General features: G+C 36.9%; 1 protein-coding gene and 1 pseudogene across 1 annotated transcript in view; both read right to left on the bottom strand.

Annotated features, from left to right (window-relative positions):
* Nucleotides 1–66: 66 nt before the first annotated feature.
* Nucleotides 67–19,825, bottom strand: part of KLHL20 (kelch like family member 20) — a 55,717-nt gene continuing 35,958 nt past the window's right edge. The window contains exons 8-12 of the mRNA XM_012765095.3: nt 18,659–18,802; nt 9,446–9,579; nt 8,363–8,571; nt 6,449–6,555; nt 67–2,402 (exon numbers count right to left, since the gene is read on the bottom strand). Of these exons, the coding sequence (XP_012620549.1) occupies nt 2,318–2,402; nt 6,449–6,555; nt 8,363–8,571; nt 9,446–9,579; nt 18,659–18,802 (679 nt within the window). The 3' untranslated portion in view covers nt 67–2,317. The remainder of the gene's footprint in view (nt 2,403–6,448; nt 6,556–8,362; nt 8,572–9,445; nt 9,580–18,658; nt 18,803–19,825) is intronic.
* On the bottom strand, nt 13,827–18,652 carry LOC105871654 (adenosine 5'-monophosphoramidase HINT1 pseudogene; annotated as a pseudogene).

The following is a 19,825-nucleotide window of genomic DNA, read 5'->3' as shown; positions in this document are numbered from 1 at the left end:
CCTTTTATAGAAAAATACATCTCAATCGGTAATAAAACTGGAGTGCCTTCAGTGGAAGAGAAAAAAAAGAAAAAAAAAAAAAAAAAAAAAAACTAAACTAAAAAACCCTTAACAGGCTTCAGTGAAAACTTTGACCAGTCCTGTAATTCCTGGGTTGCAACTCTTGAATCACTGCCATGTGAACTTCTCCTGCTGGGGACTTCCTGACTAATGGAGAGTCTAATCCCCAGAATTTTGTTCCTGTTATCATTCCTTTTTCCTCAATATATGCAAATCTTGGGAAATATGTGATTTTGCCTTGATGACTGACTGTTAATAATGTACTATACAGTAAGGATCTTGTAAACATTTGTATACCTTTTACATGTTCATACCAGACTTAAAATAAATACGACTTAAGGTCATGTTATTATATTGAGTTCCAGGCTGTGTTTCAAGTAAATGTACAGTGGAAATGTGGCATAGAAAAAGAAATGGAGTGGGAGTTTGGGAAACTTATGTCTAATATTGGTTCTATCATTAATTATTTAATCTTAGGCAGACTTCCTTGGTTTTCAGACTTAGGTCAGTGTAATAAATGGGTTTGGATTTGATGACTGTTAAGAGTCCTTCCAGCTTGAAACTGTATGATTCTAAGTCCTACACCAGAAAATAAGTTTATAGGTTAGATATTATAATATATAAAATATATAATAAAAATTCCTAATTCTAGCTGGCAATCCCTTTATTCCTTTAAGTTGAAAGCACTTGTAACTTTACATATAGGTAATACAAATGATACAGAAATTTCAAATTAAATAGCAAAGATACAAGCATTAAAAAGCATTAACTAAAAAATTGTTATGGTAAATACTACCTTTATTTTAAAAAGTTATACATGCTAGAAAAAAGCATAAATGATACATGTAAACAATTGTTTACCAAATACTTATTTTTCTTCCTTGAAAAAGGTGCAAATGATCTTTAAATGTAAACACAAAAGTTGCCAAACATTTTTGTAGTAGGGGAGAGGGAGAAGGTCCTTTTGGTTGTGATTAAAGTCTTATTCAAAGATTTTCCTGCAAAATACATTGAAAAAAATTGGTCTATGAGTACAGTGAGGAAAAGAAAAACACTTTTTACCATTGGAATTACCATTTTTTTCCTTAAAAATTTTAATTTTTCACCAGAAAGTGCAATTTGAGAGAAGTAGTGACAGTGGCCTTGTAGAATGGGGATAATGATATATTGTTTGTATAAAAGAACTAAGATATTATTATAATAAAATGCCTCAATTGGTTTTACACTCATTAACACATACTATTACATGAACCGAAGAATTCATTCCCACGGAGGCTGTTATTAAAGGTAAGCCTCAGCTTCACCAGGCCTGAGCATCAAGTATAAATTACATAACAGAATTCACTGCTGGGAAGAGGATGTTTCTCCCTGTTGGTCCTTGTTAGTAAGAGGAAATAGGAAGGAAAGTTGCTTCAGTTGGTAACATTTTTGAGCAAAAACTCTTGGCAGAGTTGTCTGTGATTCTCTTGGGGGATTCTCAAGACAGCATATGAGACTCATATTCTGTTTTTATAAGAGGCACTGAGCAAAGTTCTAGATCTAGCAGAAACTCCATGAGTATATTATGAAAAAAAACAACAACTTTTTAGTGGAGAACAAGTTCATATAGAAGGAAACAAGCCATGAAATTCCACTGATAAAAACTAGCATCTGTTCTGGTTTTTATAGACTTAATATTCCTTCTGAATTGTACTAGTTAAAATCTTTCCTTTTTTAAAAGATGTTCAAGTCTTCTGGTGCTTAGTGCAAAAATAATGGTTAGCTAATACATTTGGCAGACCTATCTTTTTCACTAGTAATCCTTATAAGTAGTGGAGTCACATGGATGGAGTGTCTAGAAATAACAACCAGATCATACCCTTCTGCCTTTATCAGTATTTTCAAACTTAAATCAATACCTTAAAAACAAAGTAAGTTTTGCTGCTTGGAATTTTTCTTTTTTATTTTCTTCATTTTGTGGGAGGAAGGATAAGTCCCCCCAAAAAAAAAAAATCCAAAACCACCCCCCTAAAAAAAAAACCAAAAACCCATGATAAATTAAAACCAAAAATAAATATTCTTCTGCACAGAGTTGAAAATTATTGTGCAAAGGTGGCATCTTGCAGGTGAAGCACTTTCATTGGATTTGTATCTCCATATATTGAGGCACCGGCAAAGAATAAAATTTGTTCTAATGTCTTCTCAAGCTGTACAAAGCTCCAAAGTCATAAGCTTTCCAGAATACAAGGGAGCATACGCAAGACTGTCTTCTACATGTTCACCATATATGGGATTCACAATGTGTCATTTTAATAACTCCTACACCACCCCCTAACCGACGGTAATTCATCCCGCCATACAACCTGCAAAGGAAGACACAAAATCAGATTTTCTAACCAGAAAAAAAGCACTATTTCTTCTATAACTAAGATGTTAACCAAACACATTTCTATGTTTTATATCACAATTAATATTTTAGTTTCATACTGATATTTTCTCCATTCCAAAGATTAGAAGCTGGAAATGAGCACTAGTAAGTAGCAAAAGTATTTCAGACATTGACTGAAATGATCTCACTTATAGGAGGCTATGTGAAGAATAAGAGAGCATCATATTCACCTTTTTTTTTTTTTTTGACAGAGTCTCACTGTGTTGCCCAGGCTAGAGTGCCGTGGCATCAGCTTAGCTCAGAGGAACCTCAAGCTCCTGGGCTTAAGCAACCCTACTGCCTCAGCCTCCCCAGTAGCTGGGACTACAGGCATGCGCCACCATGCCCGGCTAATTTTTTCTCTATATATTTTTAGTTGTCCAATTAATTTCTTTCTATTTTTAGTAGAGATGGGGTCTTGCTCTTGCTCAGGCTGGTTTTGAACTCCTGACCTTGAGTGATCCGCCTGCCTTGGTCTCCCAGAGTGCTAGGATTACAGGTGTGAGCCACCATGCATGGCCCATATTCACTTTTTGCATAGAACTTGACAACTTTATACCTCGACTGGCTTCTACCCATTATAGAGAATCATAATTTCTACATTTTTGTGTCTGATTTTGCCCCTGGCTGTATTATTTTACCATCCACGTTTTCCCTGTGCCTAAACTTCCTTAATAATTTATTTTTATACCTTTGTCTTGTATGTACTCTTGTAAGCCTCCTCAAATCCTTTATGGCAGTGGTGCCAACTTTTATGGCACCAAGGACTGGTTTCATGGAAGACAATTTTTCCATGGACCAGGGGTTGGGGGGGATGGTTTCGGGATGATTCAAACACATTACATTTATTGTGCAGTCAAACCTCTCTGCTAATGATAATCTATCTGAATTTATAGCCATTCCCCAGTGCTAGCATCACCACCTCAGCTCCACCTCAGATCATCAGGCATTAGATTCGCATAAGGAGCCACAACCTAGATCCCTCACATGTACAGTTTATAGTAGGGTTCATGCTCTTATAAGAATCTAATGCTGCAGCTGATCTGATAGGAGGTGGAGCTTATGAGGTGATGCGAGTGATGTGGAGTGGCTATAAATACAGATGAAGCTTTGCTTGCTGGCCCATAGCTCACCTCCTGCTGCATGGCTCGGTTCCTGAGAGAGAACTGAACTGAACCTTTATGGAATAAAGTAAATAAAGTCAGTATCTAGTTTGTGACATGTGAACAAGATCACCTTCAAAATTAAGTATCTCCTGTTCGGTGCAGCAGCTCATGCCTGTAATCCCAGTACTTTGTGAGGCCAAGGTGAGAGGATCACTTAAGGCCAGGAGTTCAAGACCAGCCTGAGCAACATAGTGAGACCCTGTCTCTACTAAAACCAGAAAAATTAGCTGGGCAAAATGGTGCATGCCTCTAGTCCCAGCTAGTTGGGAGGCTGAGGCAGGAGGATCACCTGAGCTCAGGAATTTGAGGTTGCAGTGAGGTATGATGATGCCACTGCACTTTAGCCTTGGCAATAGAGCGAACCCTGTCTCAAAAAAAAAAAAAAAAAGAGAGAGAGAGAGAAAGAAAAAATTAAGGACTTCCATGGGAAAGAATACTAGATCCTCAATTAGCTGTGAGGTAAAATTGGTTTTAAATTTGGGGTATGTAACTGCAAAAATCTAGATATTCATTTCTCAACAGATGATCCTCAAGAATTTCATGAACATTACTTTGTCATATATTACTAATTCTCTTTAGCAACAGTTACTGAGATGAAAAGTCATTACATAAGATTATAGTGATGAAGTAGCAGAAGTTGACTTGGCTGTCTTCCCAGTTATTCTTATTCAAAATTCCCGCTGAATATGGAAGAAAATATCCCATAAGTGGTTCATGAAAACTTGCTGATATCTATGTTACCTCTATTAGGTTTTGTTAAAATGTCGCCTTTTCAGTGAGGCCTTCCATGGGCACCTTTTAAACAGACCCCGCTCCCTGTACTCCCAAACCCCTCCATGTTTTGCTGTTTGCCACAGCACCTCCACCTGTGGGCGCGGTACCCTGTCCCCCTCACTACCCTCCAGGAGGACAGGGAAGTTTGTTTTGTTCACTTTTGTATCCCCAGAGCCTAGAGCACTCAGTAAATCTTTACTTAATGAACAGGGCTGTAATAATGTGATGCAGGAGCAAAAGGTACTACGCTGTCACTACCCCGACTTTAGTTTTGTGACCCCTGCGCCATACAGAGCTGTGAGAGATGTGCAGAATCCAAAGGGTGTCATTTAAATATCTGTAAGAGTTGTGGCTTTCCCCGGGTTAAAGACTATAAAAAGAACTCAGTAAATTCATTAGTTGAATCTAAACAGGGTGATGAAAAAAACCAAAGTGGGTAGTTACAGGCTCAAAATGAGGAAATGTTGCATTAGAATACAGTGGGAATGGACAAGACTGCCTCTTTTAGAATAGTCATAGAAAACAGCTCAGCTTACCCTTTACGGTCATGAGAAAAATCTCCTAGAAGGTCAGCTGCCTCAGATCTCACGTCCAGACTTACATCTCTGGTTGATATGCAACCTCAACCACTGAGATGACAACCCTAAATTTGCTTAGGCAAGTAGGCCCAATTTATTGAGAAGGAAACCCCAAATTGCTTGAAGGCAAAATTGTTTTCTTAGAAAACTATTAGTATTTATTATTAAGTATAGATATGAAGTATATCAAACTCATAATGTTAACGTTGTTTATTAAGTTTTAGAGTTAACTATATAACTGGCATTTTAAATTCTTGTTATGTTTAAGAGAATTTGGCATTTTAGAGCATCTATCAGATTAGGAGTCTGGTGAGTCCAGTGTAAAATATATCACTGAGTAAAGATTTATACTTAATGATTTTAAGTTTAAAGGTTTAAGAGAATTTTGCTAAGTTTATATGACTTTTTCAATATTTAAAATAAATGTAAGATTGTAGTGACATGTTGAAGGTAAAAAATAAAATAAAATAAATAATAAAAATAATGTAAGAATCACCTGATTTATGTAAATTTAGAATGACTTAAGTACTTAGGAAAGATTTATTAGACATTTAAGGATTTAAAAGCAAAGTAAAATTAAATCTAGAAATGAAGTTTAACATAGTTAAGCTCTCTTAATTAAGGTGTAGCCTCATCCCTAAAAGTGACTGTTAAAAAAGGTTTTAAAATGAAACATTATTTTTAAAAAGTAACTGCAATTTGTTTTTCCTGGGCATAAGCCTTCCCATAAGAACACCAAAAAATTGCACAGACAGATTGGGAGCTACAGACCTAGATTTTTTCTTTTTTTAAATTTTTACCTTTTTATTTTTTATTGAGACAGAGTCTCACTCTCACCCAGGTGAGTGCTATGGCATCAGCCTAGCTCACAGCAACCTCAAACTCCTAGGCTCAAGCAATCCTCTTGCCTCAGCCTCCCAAGTAGCTGGGACTGCAGGCATGTGCCACCATGTCTGGCTAAGTTTTTCTATTTTTAGTAGAGACAGGGTCTTGCTCTCACTCAGGCTGGTCTTGAACTCCTGATCTCAAGAGATCCTTCTGCTTCAGCCTCCCAGAATGCTAAGATTATAGGTGTGAGTCACTACGCCCATCCAGATCTAGGTTCTAATTCTAACTCTGTCACTATCTTGCTTAGGCAAGTGATTTTTATTAATCAGTGCCTTAGTTTCCTCAGCTGAACATGACAGGGCTATAAAAGATATTTTTCCTCTGTTTTCCCCACTTCTAATTATAAAACTGGACAGCTACCAAATAGAAGAATGCTGTAAGACATCAGCCACTTAAGAGCAATCAGGTCACAATGAGCTATCAAATGGGGATAACTTCAGCCCTCTTCCAAGTACTGGAAGAGGTACTTCAATGTCCTGATCCTGACCATCCCAATTTTCATGGTCATGGGCTATCTCAAGCCCAGGATTCTCAAGTCAGTAGTGAGGTGATCTGCAACACAGCTTAGAGGTTACCTCCATGTATTGGCATCAGGATCAAAAACTTCAATGGTCTTCAAGTATGTTGTGCCATCAAAACCTCCCACTGCCATGAGCTGTCCATTGACCACTGCCAGGCCAACCTACAGAACCAAAACACAGTGGCTACTGAAGAAACTAGACAATTACTGGGAAATTTTAGACCGGTTTCTAGGAGAATCTCTTTAATAAAAGGTAATTCTTTATGGCCTTACATTCTGGTTTGCTTGAACACAGAGGGAAAATGTATAACAACAACAAAAATGTATTAAATTATAGGAACTATAAAATTAATATTGAATTCGAATATTTATACAGAGTCTAAAACATATATTTCTTAAATTTTAGAAAAAGCATTCACTAGGAATGAGCAAGAATCTCTAAACTGTTTTCACTTCCTCTGGTATTTGCCTACTCCAATCCACCTTCTAAATTGCTACTCTTTCTTTTAAAAAATATAAATCTAACCATGTTGTCACTTTCCTCTTTAAAAACTTTTTAAGCCTATCTATTGCCTAAGAGTAAGTTTAAAGTCCCTATTATGTTACTCAGGCCCTTGAGAAATCCGTCTTAGCCCACTGTTTGTCACCACCTGTATTTTCACCTTTCTCCTTCTACTGCACCCTAAATGGCAGTAAGACTGGATTAACTGCTAGTCCCTGAAAATCCCATGCATTTTCACTTATCCTTGCTTTTGCATGTGTTGTTCCTTGGCTGGTATTTTCAGCCCCTCTTCCAGAAACTTTATTCTTCCTTTATGATCTAACTTATATGTGACTGTCTCTGGTAGTCTTTTTACTTCCTCCACCCATTCTTACTTTCCCAAAGCAGTAAGCACATTCTCCCATGTTTTCCTGTGACACACATGCCACTACTATAGGATTTATTTATTATAGTTAGCTATAAACATTTCAATTTCCTTCATTAAATTGGAAGCTCACTGAGGAGGGGAATCATGTCATACTCATTTTTGCTTTCCCAGAACACATTGAGCACTTAATGAGTAAATGAATAAAAATGTAATCAACAGAATGTAGCAGTAAAAATAACAGGAATGTGACTAAGAAGCTATTAGTTTACCAGTAATAGAAAGCCATGGACATGTGAATGCTTTGACTTGCTGGTGATGCCTTCCAGTAGTGGTCCTTGATTTATGTAAATCAGAATTCATTCCCTTTTATCCTCAGATTATGGAGTCTTTAGCTACTGCTTGCTTCTCCTTCCTGTTGTGGATGTGTCTACCCTACGCTGATGGACTCCTGACATGATCGGTGGTTAATAGGTTACATTTCACCCTGAGCAAACATCTCAGGATGGATAAATCCTATACTTCACTCTGGAAGTCTCTTGTACTCACAGGTCATGCGTGCTCTAGAATACGACATAAGTCAGCCTGATTTGGCTTATTTTATAGATGGGATAGACTCAAACCAGCTTGTGGTGGGACCATATGGGTTTTTGCCTAAACATTTGTATTAAATTAGTATGACAACTACTCAGAATATTAGCTAGAAACATTAGGTAGGAATATTTAGCTCCAATAGATATGAAGTTAGATAAGGTAGATGACACAAGGAGATGCCTTCCAGAGAAGCAACTGATATTAGATAAATTATAAAAAATTAATTCTCTAATTAAAGATATGACTAGATACAAGATTTTTAACTACCTGAGATAAGAGTAATCAAAATAAATTCAATATTTTTTCTAGCAAAATTAGCAGGGGTTGTTTTGCCTAAAGCATCCCAACAGTATCAGATGAGACGGTTGAAAAATAAAACAAGTAGGCACCAGTAGTTCACCTCTGCACTGTTCAAGTGTATTATATTTTACAGACCACAGCACCCCTTCTGCACCCCTCTCTTGGTGCTTGTTTTTCGAAGCTCAAGCACTCAGTAGCTAGGTACTTACTCCACTGCGGCGGGATGTCATGGCCACCACCGGAGACCACTGATTAGTTCTAGGGTTGTATCTCTCAGCACTGCTCAGCTCGGTAGTGTCATCTCTACCTCCTACGGCATAGATCATGTCCTGATACACTGCGCAGCCTAGGTGTTTCCTCCGGGTCCCCATAGGGGCTATTGTGTGCCATCTGTTTTCCTGAGGATTGTAGCGCTCCACTGCAGGGAAAGGAAAAACCGGCAAGTGATCATTCAACCATTTCCTCTCACCTCTAGTTTTCTTCATAGCCACCAAAACTCTGTGAAACATATATTTTCAAAAAACAATCTGATTTTTGCTTCTGAGAACTTGTATACCTCTAGACAACACTACATATACTCTCAGCAAGGACTGGTTTCTTCTAGGTATGGTATGGTAGAAAGGGCCTGTGTTGGAGTCAAGATACTTGGGTTCTAGTTTTGGCAATATGACAAATTTGGCAAATTAGCTATATGACCCTTAGCCTCATTCTCCTTATCTTTAAATGGGGAGATTGGACTATATGATCTACAAGCACCGTTCAGTACTAAAAATTTATTCTCATAATCAGACAACTCCTGTACTCCCTTGCCTATATAGCCTAGAGCATTTTAAGCCATTGAAAGGAAAAGATATATGACAATGAATTTGAGGTGAGTGCCACATTGACAATATCCTTATGCAAAAATACTCATTATCTCTAAATAGAAGGGACTAACAATAAACCAATTTCTAGTTTTAAGTTTTTATTTATTTTCAGATTATAGTATATTTTTTTTGAGGAGAGGTGGTGATGGTAGGTGGAGGGAAATAACCATATGAGAAAGTAGTTTTTTTATTCATTATATAGTTTCCAGCAGCTTGTAAAGCAGAGGGAGAAAGAAATATTTGGGAATGTACTAGAAGACTATGGCTGCAGAAGGAGCTTAGGAAGAGCTGAGTTATACTCTCCTAGAGGAAAAATGAAGCATTTTCCTAATAAATTACAGGGTAACCTAGACTTTTTATAGGGAGACTGTCCTTAGGAAAATGTGCTGCTTTTGGGGAACCAGATTGCCTTTGGGAGGCACTAACCTGTGTTGAGTGGAGATGTCCCATCAGAGCCACCTACGGCATATAAGAACCCTCCTAACACAGCCACAGCCACGCCTAGTCTTCTGGTGCTCATAGAAGCTACCCGAGTCCACTTGTTCTCCTTTGGATCATACCTTCAGTGAGAGAAACCAGACTGAATGCAAGTTCTTCTTATTAAGAGAAGCCTTTTTCATGAGGTCTGAAATCACACTAGAATCTAACATATTTTCCTTAGTTATTTGGGAAAAAAGTCTTAAAATTTATGCTTGTGCTAGTTATTAAGCTATCTTCTATACTTAGACTTTGAAAATGTCCCCAGGAAAGAAAATAGCCTATAATGTCATCTCACGTAACATGGGTTCTTTCCTCAATGAAAGTAGTTTAGTTCATCTGGTCCTAATTACTTTTTACTTCTGCATGCCTCTTATGTCTTTTAAAGTAAGATATAGGTTTTTTGTTTTTTTTTGAGATAGAGTCTCTCCCTGTCACCCCAGCTAGAGTGTAGTGGCATCATCCTAGCTCACTGCCACCTCAAACTCCTGGGCGTAAGTGATCTTCCTACCTCAGCTTCCTGAGTATCTGGGACTCTAGATGTGTACCACTGTGCCCAACTAATTTTTCAAATTTTTTGTAGAGACAGGGTCTTGTTATGCTGCCCAGGCTTGTCTTAAACTCCTGGTCTCAAGCAATCCTCCTGCCTTGGCCTCCTAAAATTCTGGGATTACAGGCATGAGCTACCACACCCGGCCAGTTGTCTGTTTTTCCTAGTTGTTGCAGTGAGAGTGATTTCTGTTACTGTATATTATATCCTATTTGGAAGTAGAAGTCTTTTGCATAGTTTTATTATAAAATAAAACACTAACACAGAAAGCCACACAAAACAAATACATAGTTTAAGGCTATAAGGAATGCTCACTTGTGAACACTACCCAGGCCAAAAGAACTTTACATGCTACTCTGGAAGCCCTACATGTGTCCCTCACCTATCTCAATCCCCACTTCCCCACAAAGTAACCATTACCCTGACTTTTATAGCTATCACTTCCTTGTTCTTCTTTATAGTTTCATCACCCAAGTGTCAATCCCTATCACCCCTACACACTTTAGTCTCACTCATTACATTTTTATTTTTATTTTTTGGTATTTTTTAAAGTCTTTTTTACCTATAGGTTTTCTCTCCATTCCTTTTCTCCCTTGCAATTCATGTTTTAGAATCTGGGGGATATGACAATTTTCCCTATGATATGGACTTAGTTGATTGTATATTCATAGTGCAGTTCAATATGTTGCTTGGTCCTCTGTATGTTCTACAAGTTGGCATCTAGATTCAGAAGTTTGATCAGACCATGTTTGGGTCCTTGAATAAGACTATAGGAGTGTTAGCTACTCCTAGTCTATTGATAGTTGAATAATTACCAATACTTAGATCCATTAATTTATTAAGTATTATAAAATGGTGGCATTCTATCACTTATTTTCTTTTATTGGAATATTTTTATAAAGAAACAATTCTCTTATCTACTACCGGGCTACGCAATTCATATATGATACAGTTCACATAACACAGAATATATACTTGCTTCTTTCAATGTACAAATTTTCAAGATAATAAATTCACTCTCTATGATCTTCCAAAGGCAACCAATTAGGTTTTTTCTTAAAAAAAATTATTAGGAACTCATATATTTAAATATATCTATTGGATTTCAATCAATTGCAATTATTACCCCTTTTAAAGTTGAAATTGTCTTGTCTTTGGTCAGTGGGAACATCTTCAAGTTGGCTCCTGAATCTTTTTTTTTTTTTTGAGATTGTTGCCCTGGCTAGAGTCCTATGGCATTAGCCTAGCTCACAGCAACCTCAAACTCTGCGGCTCAAGCAATCCTTCTGCCTCAGCCTCCCGAGTAGCTGGGACTATAGGCATGTGCCACCATGCCTGGCTAATTTTTGTACATATATTTTTAGTTGTCCAATTAATTTCTTTCTATTTTTAGTAGAGACAGGGTGTCGATCTTGCTCAGGCTGGTTTTGAACTCCTGACCTTGAGCGATCCGCCCGCATTGGCCTCCCAGAGTGTTACGCTTATAGGTGTGAGCCACCGCGCCCAGCCTCCCTGAATCTTTTTGAGACCTAGTAATCTTTGGTAGCTTGCTTGGCCTTTGGTATGGCATGATCCAGACTCATCTATACATTTCCTGTCCTAAACCTGGAATCAGACATTTCTCTAAGAAGTTCTGGTTTCTTTCTTTTTTTTTTTCAGTTTCAGCATATTATGGGGGTACAAATGTTAAGGTTACATATATTGCCCATGCTCCCTCCCCCCTCCCACCCAACTGACATATCTGGGTTCTCTGTTCTGTTCCACTGGTCAATGTCCCTGTTCTTGTGCCAGTCCAAAGCTGTTTTAATTGCTATAGCCTTGTAGTATACTTAGAAATCTGGTAAATTGATAGCTCCTGTTTTGTTTTTATTGCCTAGGATTGATTTTGCTATACGGGGTCTTCTCTGGTTCCATACGAAGCATAAAATTATTTTTTCTATATCTGTGAAAAATGATGATGGTATTTTGATAGGGATTGCGTTGACTCTGTAAGTCACTTTGGGTAGTATAGGCATTTTAACAATGTTGATTCTGCCGACCCATGAGCATGGTATATTCTTCCACCTGTTTATATCCTCTGCTATTTCTTTCTTCAGTGTTTTATAGTTCTCCCTGTAGCGGTCTTTTACCTCCTTAGTTAAATCCCAGGGATGCAGGGATGGTTCAACATATGCAAATCTATAAATGTAATTCACCATGAAAATGGAAGCAAAAATAAAGACCATATGATCCTCTCAATAGACGCAGAAAAAGCATTTGACACCCTTTTATGATAAGAACGCTCAACAAAATAGGCATAGACGAGGCTTACCTAAAAATGATACAAGCCATATATGACAAACCCACAGCCAATATCATACTGAATGGGGAAAATTTGAAAGCATTCCCACTTAGAACTGGAACTAGACAAGATTGCCCACTATCTCCACTTCTATTCAACATACTGCTGGAAGTCCTGGCTACAGTAATCAGACAAGACAGAGGAATTAAGGGCATCCAAATGGGAGCAGAAGAGATCAAACTCTAACTCTTTGCTGATGACATGATATTATACCTAGAAAACCCCAAGGATTCAACCAAGAGACTCCTTGATCTGATAAATGAATTTGGTAAAGTCTCAGAATACAAAATCAATACACAGAAATCAGAGGCATTCATATACGCCAACAACAGTAAAAGTGAGAACCAATTCAAATACTTAATTCTCTTCAAAATAGCAAAGAAGTTCTGGCTTCTTTAAGTGGGAAATGAAATTTCAAGACACAATCAGGGAGTAAAGATTTTCACTGCCATTTGGTTGTTTTTTATTTCTAAGCTTCTTCAGTTAACAGAGCTAGAATATATAGAAATTTTTTAAAAAGGGGAGTTTATTTCAAATTCAAGACTAAAAAGTATTTTACTTAACCTCTTCTATTTAACATTCTTATCTTCTTCCATACCCAGGTTTTCAAGGACACAGAAGACAGAATTAGAATAATCCATACTCATTTCCTTTATTCCACATTTATACACATGACAGTCTTAGAATAGCAATATTGTCACTCCAACATCCCTGAGAACAGTATCTCTTCTCATTCTCCCCTCACTTTAAAAATAGTTTTACTACATTTACATTGATTGAGCATATAGCTAACGCATGCTACACACTCTCCCTTTTAATTCTCATTTAGTCATAGTTCTATAATTAACTGTATGTTTCATGCTCACTCTCAGTACTCAGTCAATGTCTTTCTAGTGATTTTGCCTGAAGCTTGTGCTCTAGTAGATTCTTCAGAAAAGACTCAAGAGAACAATATTGTCCAGTTTCTTACATGTTTATAGTTCATCTGTACCCTTTATACTTCAAAGTCAGTTTCACTAAGTATAAAATTCTTGGCTTACATTTTCCTTGAATGTCTTAAACATGTTACTGTTTTCTTCTGGCATAAAATATTGCTTTAAAAAAGTCTGATGATAGGCCGGGCGTGGTGGCCTACGCCTGTAATCCTAGCACTCTGGGAGGCCGAGGCGGGCAGATTGCTTGAGCTCAGTTCAAAACCAGCCTGAGCAAGAGTGAGACCCCGTCTCTACTATAAATACAAAGAAATTAATTGGCCAACTAATATATATAGAAAAAATTAGCCGGGCATGGTGGCACATGCCTGTAGTCCCAGCTACTCGGGAGGCTGAGGCAGCAGGATTGCTTGAGCTCAGGAGACTGAGGTTGCTGTGAGCTAGGCTGACGCCATGGCACTCACTCTAGCCTGGGCAACAAAGCGAGACTCTGTCTCAAAAAAAAAAAAAAAAAAAAAAAAAACCTAAAAAAAATAGAGATGGAGTATCACTGTTGCTTAGTCTGGTCTCCAACTCCTGAGCTCAACTGATCTTCCCACCTCAGCCTCCAAGAGTGCTAGGATTACAGCTATGAGCCACCATACCTGGCCTTAAATTACTTTTGCAATCTATCCATACACAGATAAAAGTGTTACTTAACATATCAGAACTTAGAAACTTGACCATTGCCTTCAGAAGGGAAAATTATCCCTAAAATATGCTTAATCAGGCGGCCAATTCATCTGCCAATCTCTAAGAACATGGAAGTGAATGTGATACACAGATTGTCCCCTATCGGAACCTTTATTTACCACCATTTGATAACCCTTTTTCAGGCCCAGATCTGCAACACGGGTTTGCCAACAATCATTAAATACACAGGAAGACTTTCATCATCATCTTCTGCTGCAGAAATCTAGGATATGTGGTTCTTGGGTATCACCAGAAAATGTGTTGGTGCTTGAGGGGAAATGTCATGGAAAGCAAGACACTGGTCATCCTCAAAAATGATTTTGGCTGCGATTTCCTTGTAGATGATCTTCCCAAAGATTGTGTGGCCACCAGGCCAAGTGACCTGAGCCTTGGTGCTCTCACCTGCCATCTTGGCCTCCCTTCCACATGGCAGCCAAGGGAGAAGCTCAGGAGGTTAATTTCTTTTCCCTTATAAGTAACATGTACTTTTTTTGGTAGATGCCTAAAGGATATTTTTCTTTTTCTTCAAGGTATGGTCATTTTATTAGCATATGTCTTGCTGTTGAATGTTTTGGGTCAGCATTTATAAAATATAATGTTTTTTTTCAATAAACAGTTTATATATTTTTTATTATAGGAAAGTAATTTTGAATTATAGTTTTTAGTTTATTTGTTCTGTTTCCTTGCTTGGGTTTTTTTCTTCATAGATTTCTGTTATCTGTATAATATATTTTTACCTATTTTCAATATTTGTTGCTATCTCTCAAATACTTTCTACCTCTTAATTTCTGTCTTTAAAATATTTCTCCTTTTTCACCTTCTATTTGTCTTATGGTATTATCTATTTTGCTTATTTGTCCTTTTCATGTAATCTTCATTCTGAAATGATTTTTCCTTTCATTCTTTTTTTTTTTTTTTTCTTTTATACATGACAGCAAGCTGGGAACCTTTCATTCTTAATATTTTTCTGAGTTCTGTCACCCTGTGTCTGAGTCTTTTTAATTCTGATTTATGTATAAATGGTTTCATATTTTGTATCTTTTCTTAATGTCTTTTATAACATTTCAAAGTAGTTGAGTAGAGTTCTGATCTGTTCTGTAGGTATGTCTTTCTGGTGTTGCTTTTATTGCCTGTAGGGATGTTCTGCTTATTTTCTCTCCTTATATTAACTTTGTATGAGATCTAATCTCACTACTTTGCTGTTGGCCATTTTTACATGAAATGAGTTTTCCTGAGCTTTTAGAAGGAGGAGTAGTTTGTGATAGTTTCCTACCTTTGTGGAGCTCCTTATTGACTTTATTCACTGTCCCTACTTTTGTTGTGCCCTTCTCTTTTCTTGGCCTTTTCTTTTGAAGGGCAACGAGGGTATCTGTTGCCCCTGTCCTACTTAATTTTGATTCTATTCTCAGAGGTTTCTCCTCATTGTGGGGTTCTGACCTGGAAGGTCATCTTGGCTGGTCAGTTTTGAGAGTTTATAGGGACTGGATGGCTCTAGCCCAGTTGCTTCCCAACCAGGTGTGATTTTTGGCTCTCACTCCTTGCTCCCCCTGGCCCCTAGAGAACATCTAGCAATGTCTGGAGACATTTTTGGTTGTTACAACCAGCCTCATGCTTGTGGCACTTAGTGGGTAGAGGCCATGGATATTGTTAAACATCCTATTAATACAATGCACAGGACAGTCCCCCCAACAAAGAATTATCCATCCCCAAATGCCAGTAGTGCTGAGGTTGAGAAACCCTCTTCTAAGCCCTTTAGATCTTCTTGCAGGTCACTTGCACTTACTCTTTATGGAAATGGACAAAACTGTTCTTAGTTTCAGTTTTTGTTTATAAATTTTCCCCTTGTGCTTTCTAGTGAATACGTATTAGCTATTTTGGAGTTCTGTTCTTAGATCTGTCAGACATCCAATTGCTTCTTTCTGTTTCCTCCTGCACAGATACTAGTATCATGCAGATCATGTGGCTATTGGTAGCCTGTCTTTGCCATTTGTGTTTTTTGTTTTGTGAGGATATTCTCTCTCCTAGTTTTATTTTAAATATTGTCCGTAAGTTTTTATTTTTTGAATTGTGGTAAAATACACATAACATAAAATTTACCATCTTAATAATTTTTAACTGTGCAGTTCAGTGATATTAAGTATATTCACATTGTTGTGCAACCAATATCTAGAACTAGATCATAGGTTTTTAGCTTTGCTATCTGTTGCTCTGAATGCTTTTAATGTGGGGATTTGGAACCCTCCTGCATTCAGTGTGAAAAGTAGAGAAATAGGTTTCTTGACAGAGATTAAAAGGAACTGACATAGCTTTCAAGAGTTACCTTTCAACTTCACCTCTATGTAGGACAGAGTTAAACTCTTCAACTTAAGCATAGTAAACAAACTAGTAAATGCTATCTCAAAAATTCTGAAGAGTCATGATATCACTCATTTCTGTTTAAGAAGTGAGGATGAAATATGGTATGTTCTTAGTAATCATAACACATGAGACTCCAAAATCTAATGACAAATGCTGACAGAAGAAATTAAGAACAAAATCTGTTTCACCAAAATTAACTGATTTGTATACAAGTATAAAGTGACCTTGGCAGCCCACCCAGATTCCCTGAAGTATACCTCAATAATTCACAAGAATCTATATGCAAAATACTTTGGGCTTTTTATAAGATATGCTAGACAAAGTATTATTACTTCAATCATTTCTCTGGAGGAAGTCTTGGCAGAATAATCCATTAAGTACACTCCAGAATGGGGGGAAAAAATCTGAATAGATTTCAGAAGTGGTTTGCTTGATATTATATATAGAATGTAATTTAAAATATATTTCTAACACTTCAATGTTAGGTGCAATCAGTGTGAGAGCTTAACAAATTATGTTATACCCCAAAAGCATAGGGGTATGCTTCTGCACAGCAAAGGAAAAAAATAAACAGAATGAAGAGACAACCAATAGAATGGGAGAAAACATTTGCAAATCATACATCTCATAAGAGGTTAATATCCATAAGAGGTTAATATGTGAGATAATGCATATATTAGTTAGCTTGATTTAGCCATTCTACCCACATTGTATACATATTTAAAAACATCATCTTGTATGCCATAAATATATACAACTGTTATCAATTAACACATTGACTAATATATAAGGAACTCAAACAACTCAACAGGGAGAAAGTAATCCAATTTAAAAATGGGTGAAGGACCTGCATAGATATTTCTCAAAAGAAGACATACAAATGGCCAACAGATATATGAAAAAATGTTCAACATCACTAATCATCAGAGAAATGCAAATTAAAATCACAATGAGATATCACACCATACCTGTTAGAATGGCTATTATCAAAAAAGATAACAATTTCTGGCAAGAATGTAGAGAAAAGGAAACCCTTGCACATTGCTGGTAGGAAAGTAAATTAGTACAGTCATTATGGAAAACAGTATGGAGGTTCCTCAAAAAATTAAAAATAGAATTACCATATGCTCCAGCAATTCTGCCACTGGGTATATATCCAATGGAAATAAAATTATTATGTTGAATAGATACCTGTACTTCCAAGTTAGCTGCACCATTATTCACAATAGCTAGATATGAAATTAACCTAAGTGTCCATCAATGGGTGAATGAATAAAATGTGGTATACATACACTACGGAATTTAAAAAGAAGGAAATCCCATTTTGTGACAACATGGATGAACCTGGTGGACATTATATTAAGTGAAATAAGCTAGGCACAGGAAGACACATACTATATGATCTCACTTACATGAGGAATCTAAAAGTCAAACTCATAGAAGTAGAAAGTAGAATGGTGGTTACCAGGGGTAACCTGGTAACCTTCCTTCCTTTGGCAGAAGAAAGCCGGGGGAGTGGGGAGATATTGGGTCAAAGAATAAAAAATTTCAGTTAGACAGGAAGAATACGTTCAGGAGATCTAATGTACAACATGGTGACTATAGTTAATAACAATGTATTGAATACTTGAGAGTAGATTTTTAAGTATCCTCACCACAAATAAATCAGAAATATGTGAGATAATGCATATATTAGTTAGCTTGATTTAGCCATTCTACCCACATTGTATATATATTTAAAAACATCATCTTGTATGCCATAAATATATACAATTGTTATCAATTAACACATTGACTGCCACATTGAAAAAAAATTTTTTTCCCTTGGAGCCACAGTGTTTTATTATGAAGAAGCAGAATAAAAACTTTGAAAACAAAATGATCCTAATTTAATGAAAACTTTGTTATTTTTTATTATTTTCTGTGCATGAGTTACATGCAACTTGAAAAATAGTTCTTGCAGTTCCCAAGGTGAGGAGACAAGTGTGAGTTACATATGCTTCTGAGGCCCTGGGCTCAAAACTAGTGTGAGTTAAATACAACTCAGATGGCAGTTAATGTGTTAAAAAAAAATCTTTTTAATATCTCTCATTTTCCTAGACTTTCAGATCAACTGAAAACCTTTTCCTGAAAGCCTATGGGGGAAATCCACTGAATAGTGAATCCCCAGTGTCCTAAATTCAGCTGTAATTTTAAAGAGCCCTATATGTTCTTTTAAAAAAAATTGAAAATGACTTAAAAAAATTTACCTTTCAACAATGTTGAGGCAAGATACACCATCCTGGCCACCCACAGCATAGAGAAAGCCTCCAAGTACGGCCACACCAACGCTTGTCCTGCAGGTGCTTGTAGGGGCCACATCACTGCTCCACTGGTTTGTTTTGGGGTCATATCTATAAAGAACACATCAAGAGCAGAGTTTGTATTACACAAAGGAAGCTTGGCTATGTTTACATATTTCAAAACAAAGGATTTTTTTAAGGGGTGGAGGGTTGTGAGGAGATATGTTCAATTGCCTTGCTTGTTTTTGTTGAGACAAGAGTCTCCCACCGTTGCCCTGGGTAGCGTGTAGTGGCATCAAGTTGCTCACTGGAACCTCCAACTCCTGGGCTTAAAGTGATCCTCCTTCTGCCTCAGCCTCTGGGTAGCTGGGACTACAGGTGAGCACCACAAAGCCCAGCTCAGTTCTTTTTTCTTTCTTTCTTTTTTTTTTTTGTCCTTTCTTTTTTATAGAGACAGGGTCTCATTCTTGCTCAGGCTAATCTTCAACTCCTGAGCTCAAGCAATCCTCTGTCCTTGGCCTCCCAGAGTGCTAGGATTACAGGCATGGGCCACCATCAACCTGGCCCGAATTAGTATGACATGTATGTTTTCCCCTAACTACAACATACGAAAATCTAGCTGGTTTTTATTTTTTGAAATTCATTTTTACTTAAGTTACATATGAATATATTTTCTTTTTAAAAAATCAGAATGTTAAAGTCCCCTTTAAGTCCCACCTGAATTCTGGTCTATTCCTATTTTGATTTGGTGTACACCCGTTAAGACTTTTCAGTAAAATACTTTAAAATAGGTATATATGTATCTACATATATATTTATTTATATGTAAGCATGTTTTCTTTATATAAATATCATACAATAGGCATTGATTTTTCCCTCAACATATTTTTGAGATCTATGTATGCTAATATAGCTCTAGATTTTTCCTTTGAAGTATTATATTATATTGTATGTACAATGCAGTATTTAATCATATGCCTATTGAGTAAAACCTTTAGGCTGTTTCTGACATTTTGTTGTTAAAAACAGTGATTACTCTTGTATATTTCTTCTCCTGCAAATGAGTAAGTAGAATCACTAGGGCAAATAGTATGTTCATTTTTAATTTAAAAAATACTCTCAGGGCAGGCGCGG

The sequence above is a fragment of the Microcebus murinus genome, chromosome 2 (genome assembly GCF_040939455.1).
Source record: "Microcebus murinus isolate Inina chromosome 2, M.murinus_Inina_mat1.0, whole genome shotgun sequence".
NCBI classification, from domain to species: Eukaryota; Metazoa; Chordata; class Mammalia; order Primates; family Cheirogaleidae; genus Microcebus; species Microcebus murinus.
This window is presented reverse-complemented; position numbering and strand designations above follow the sequence as displayed.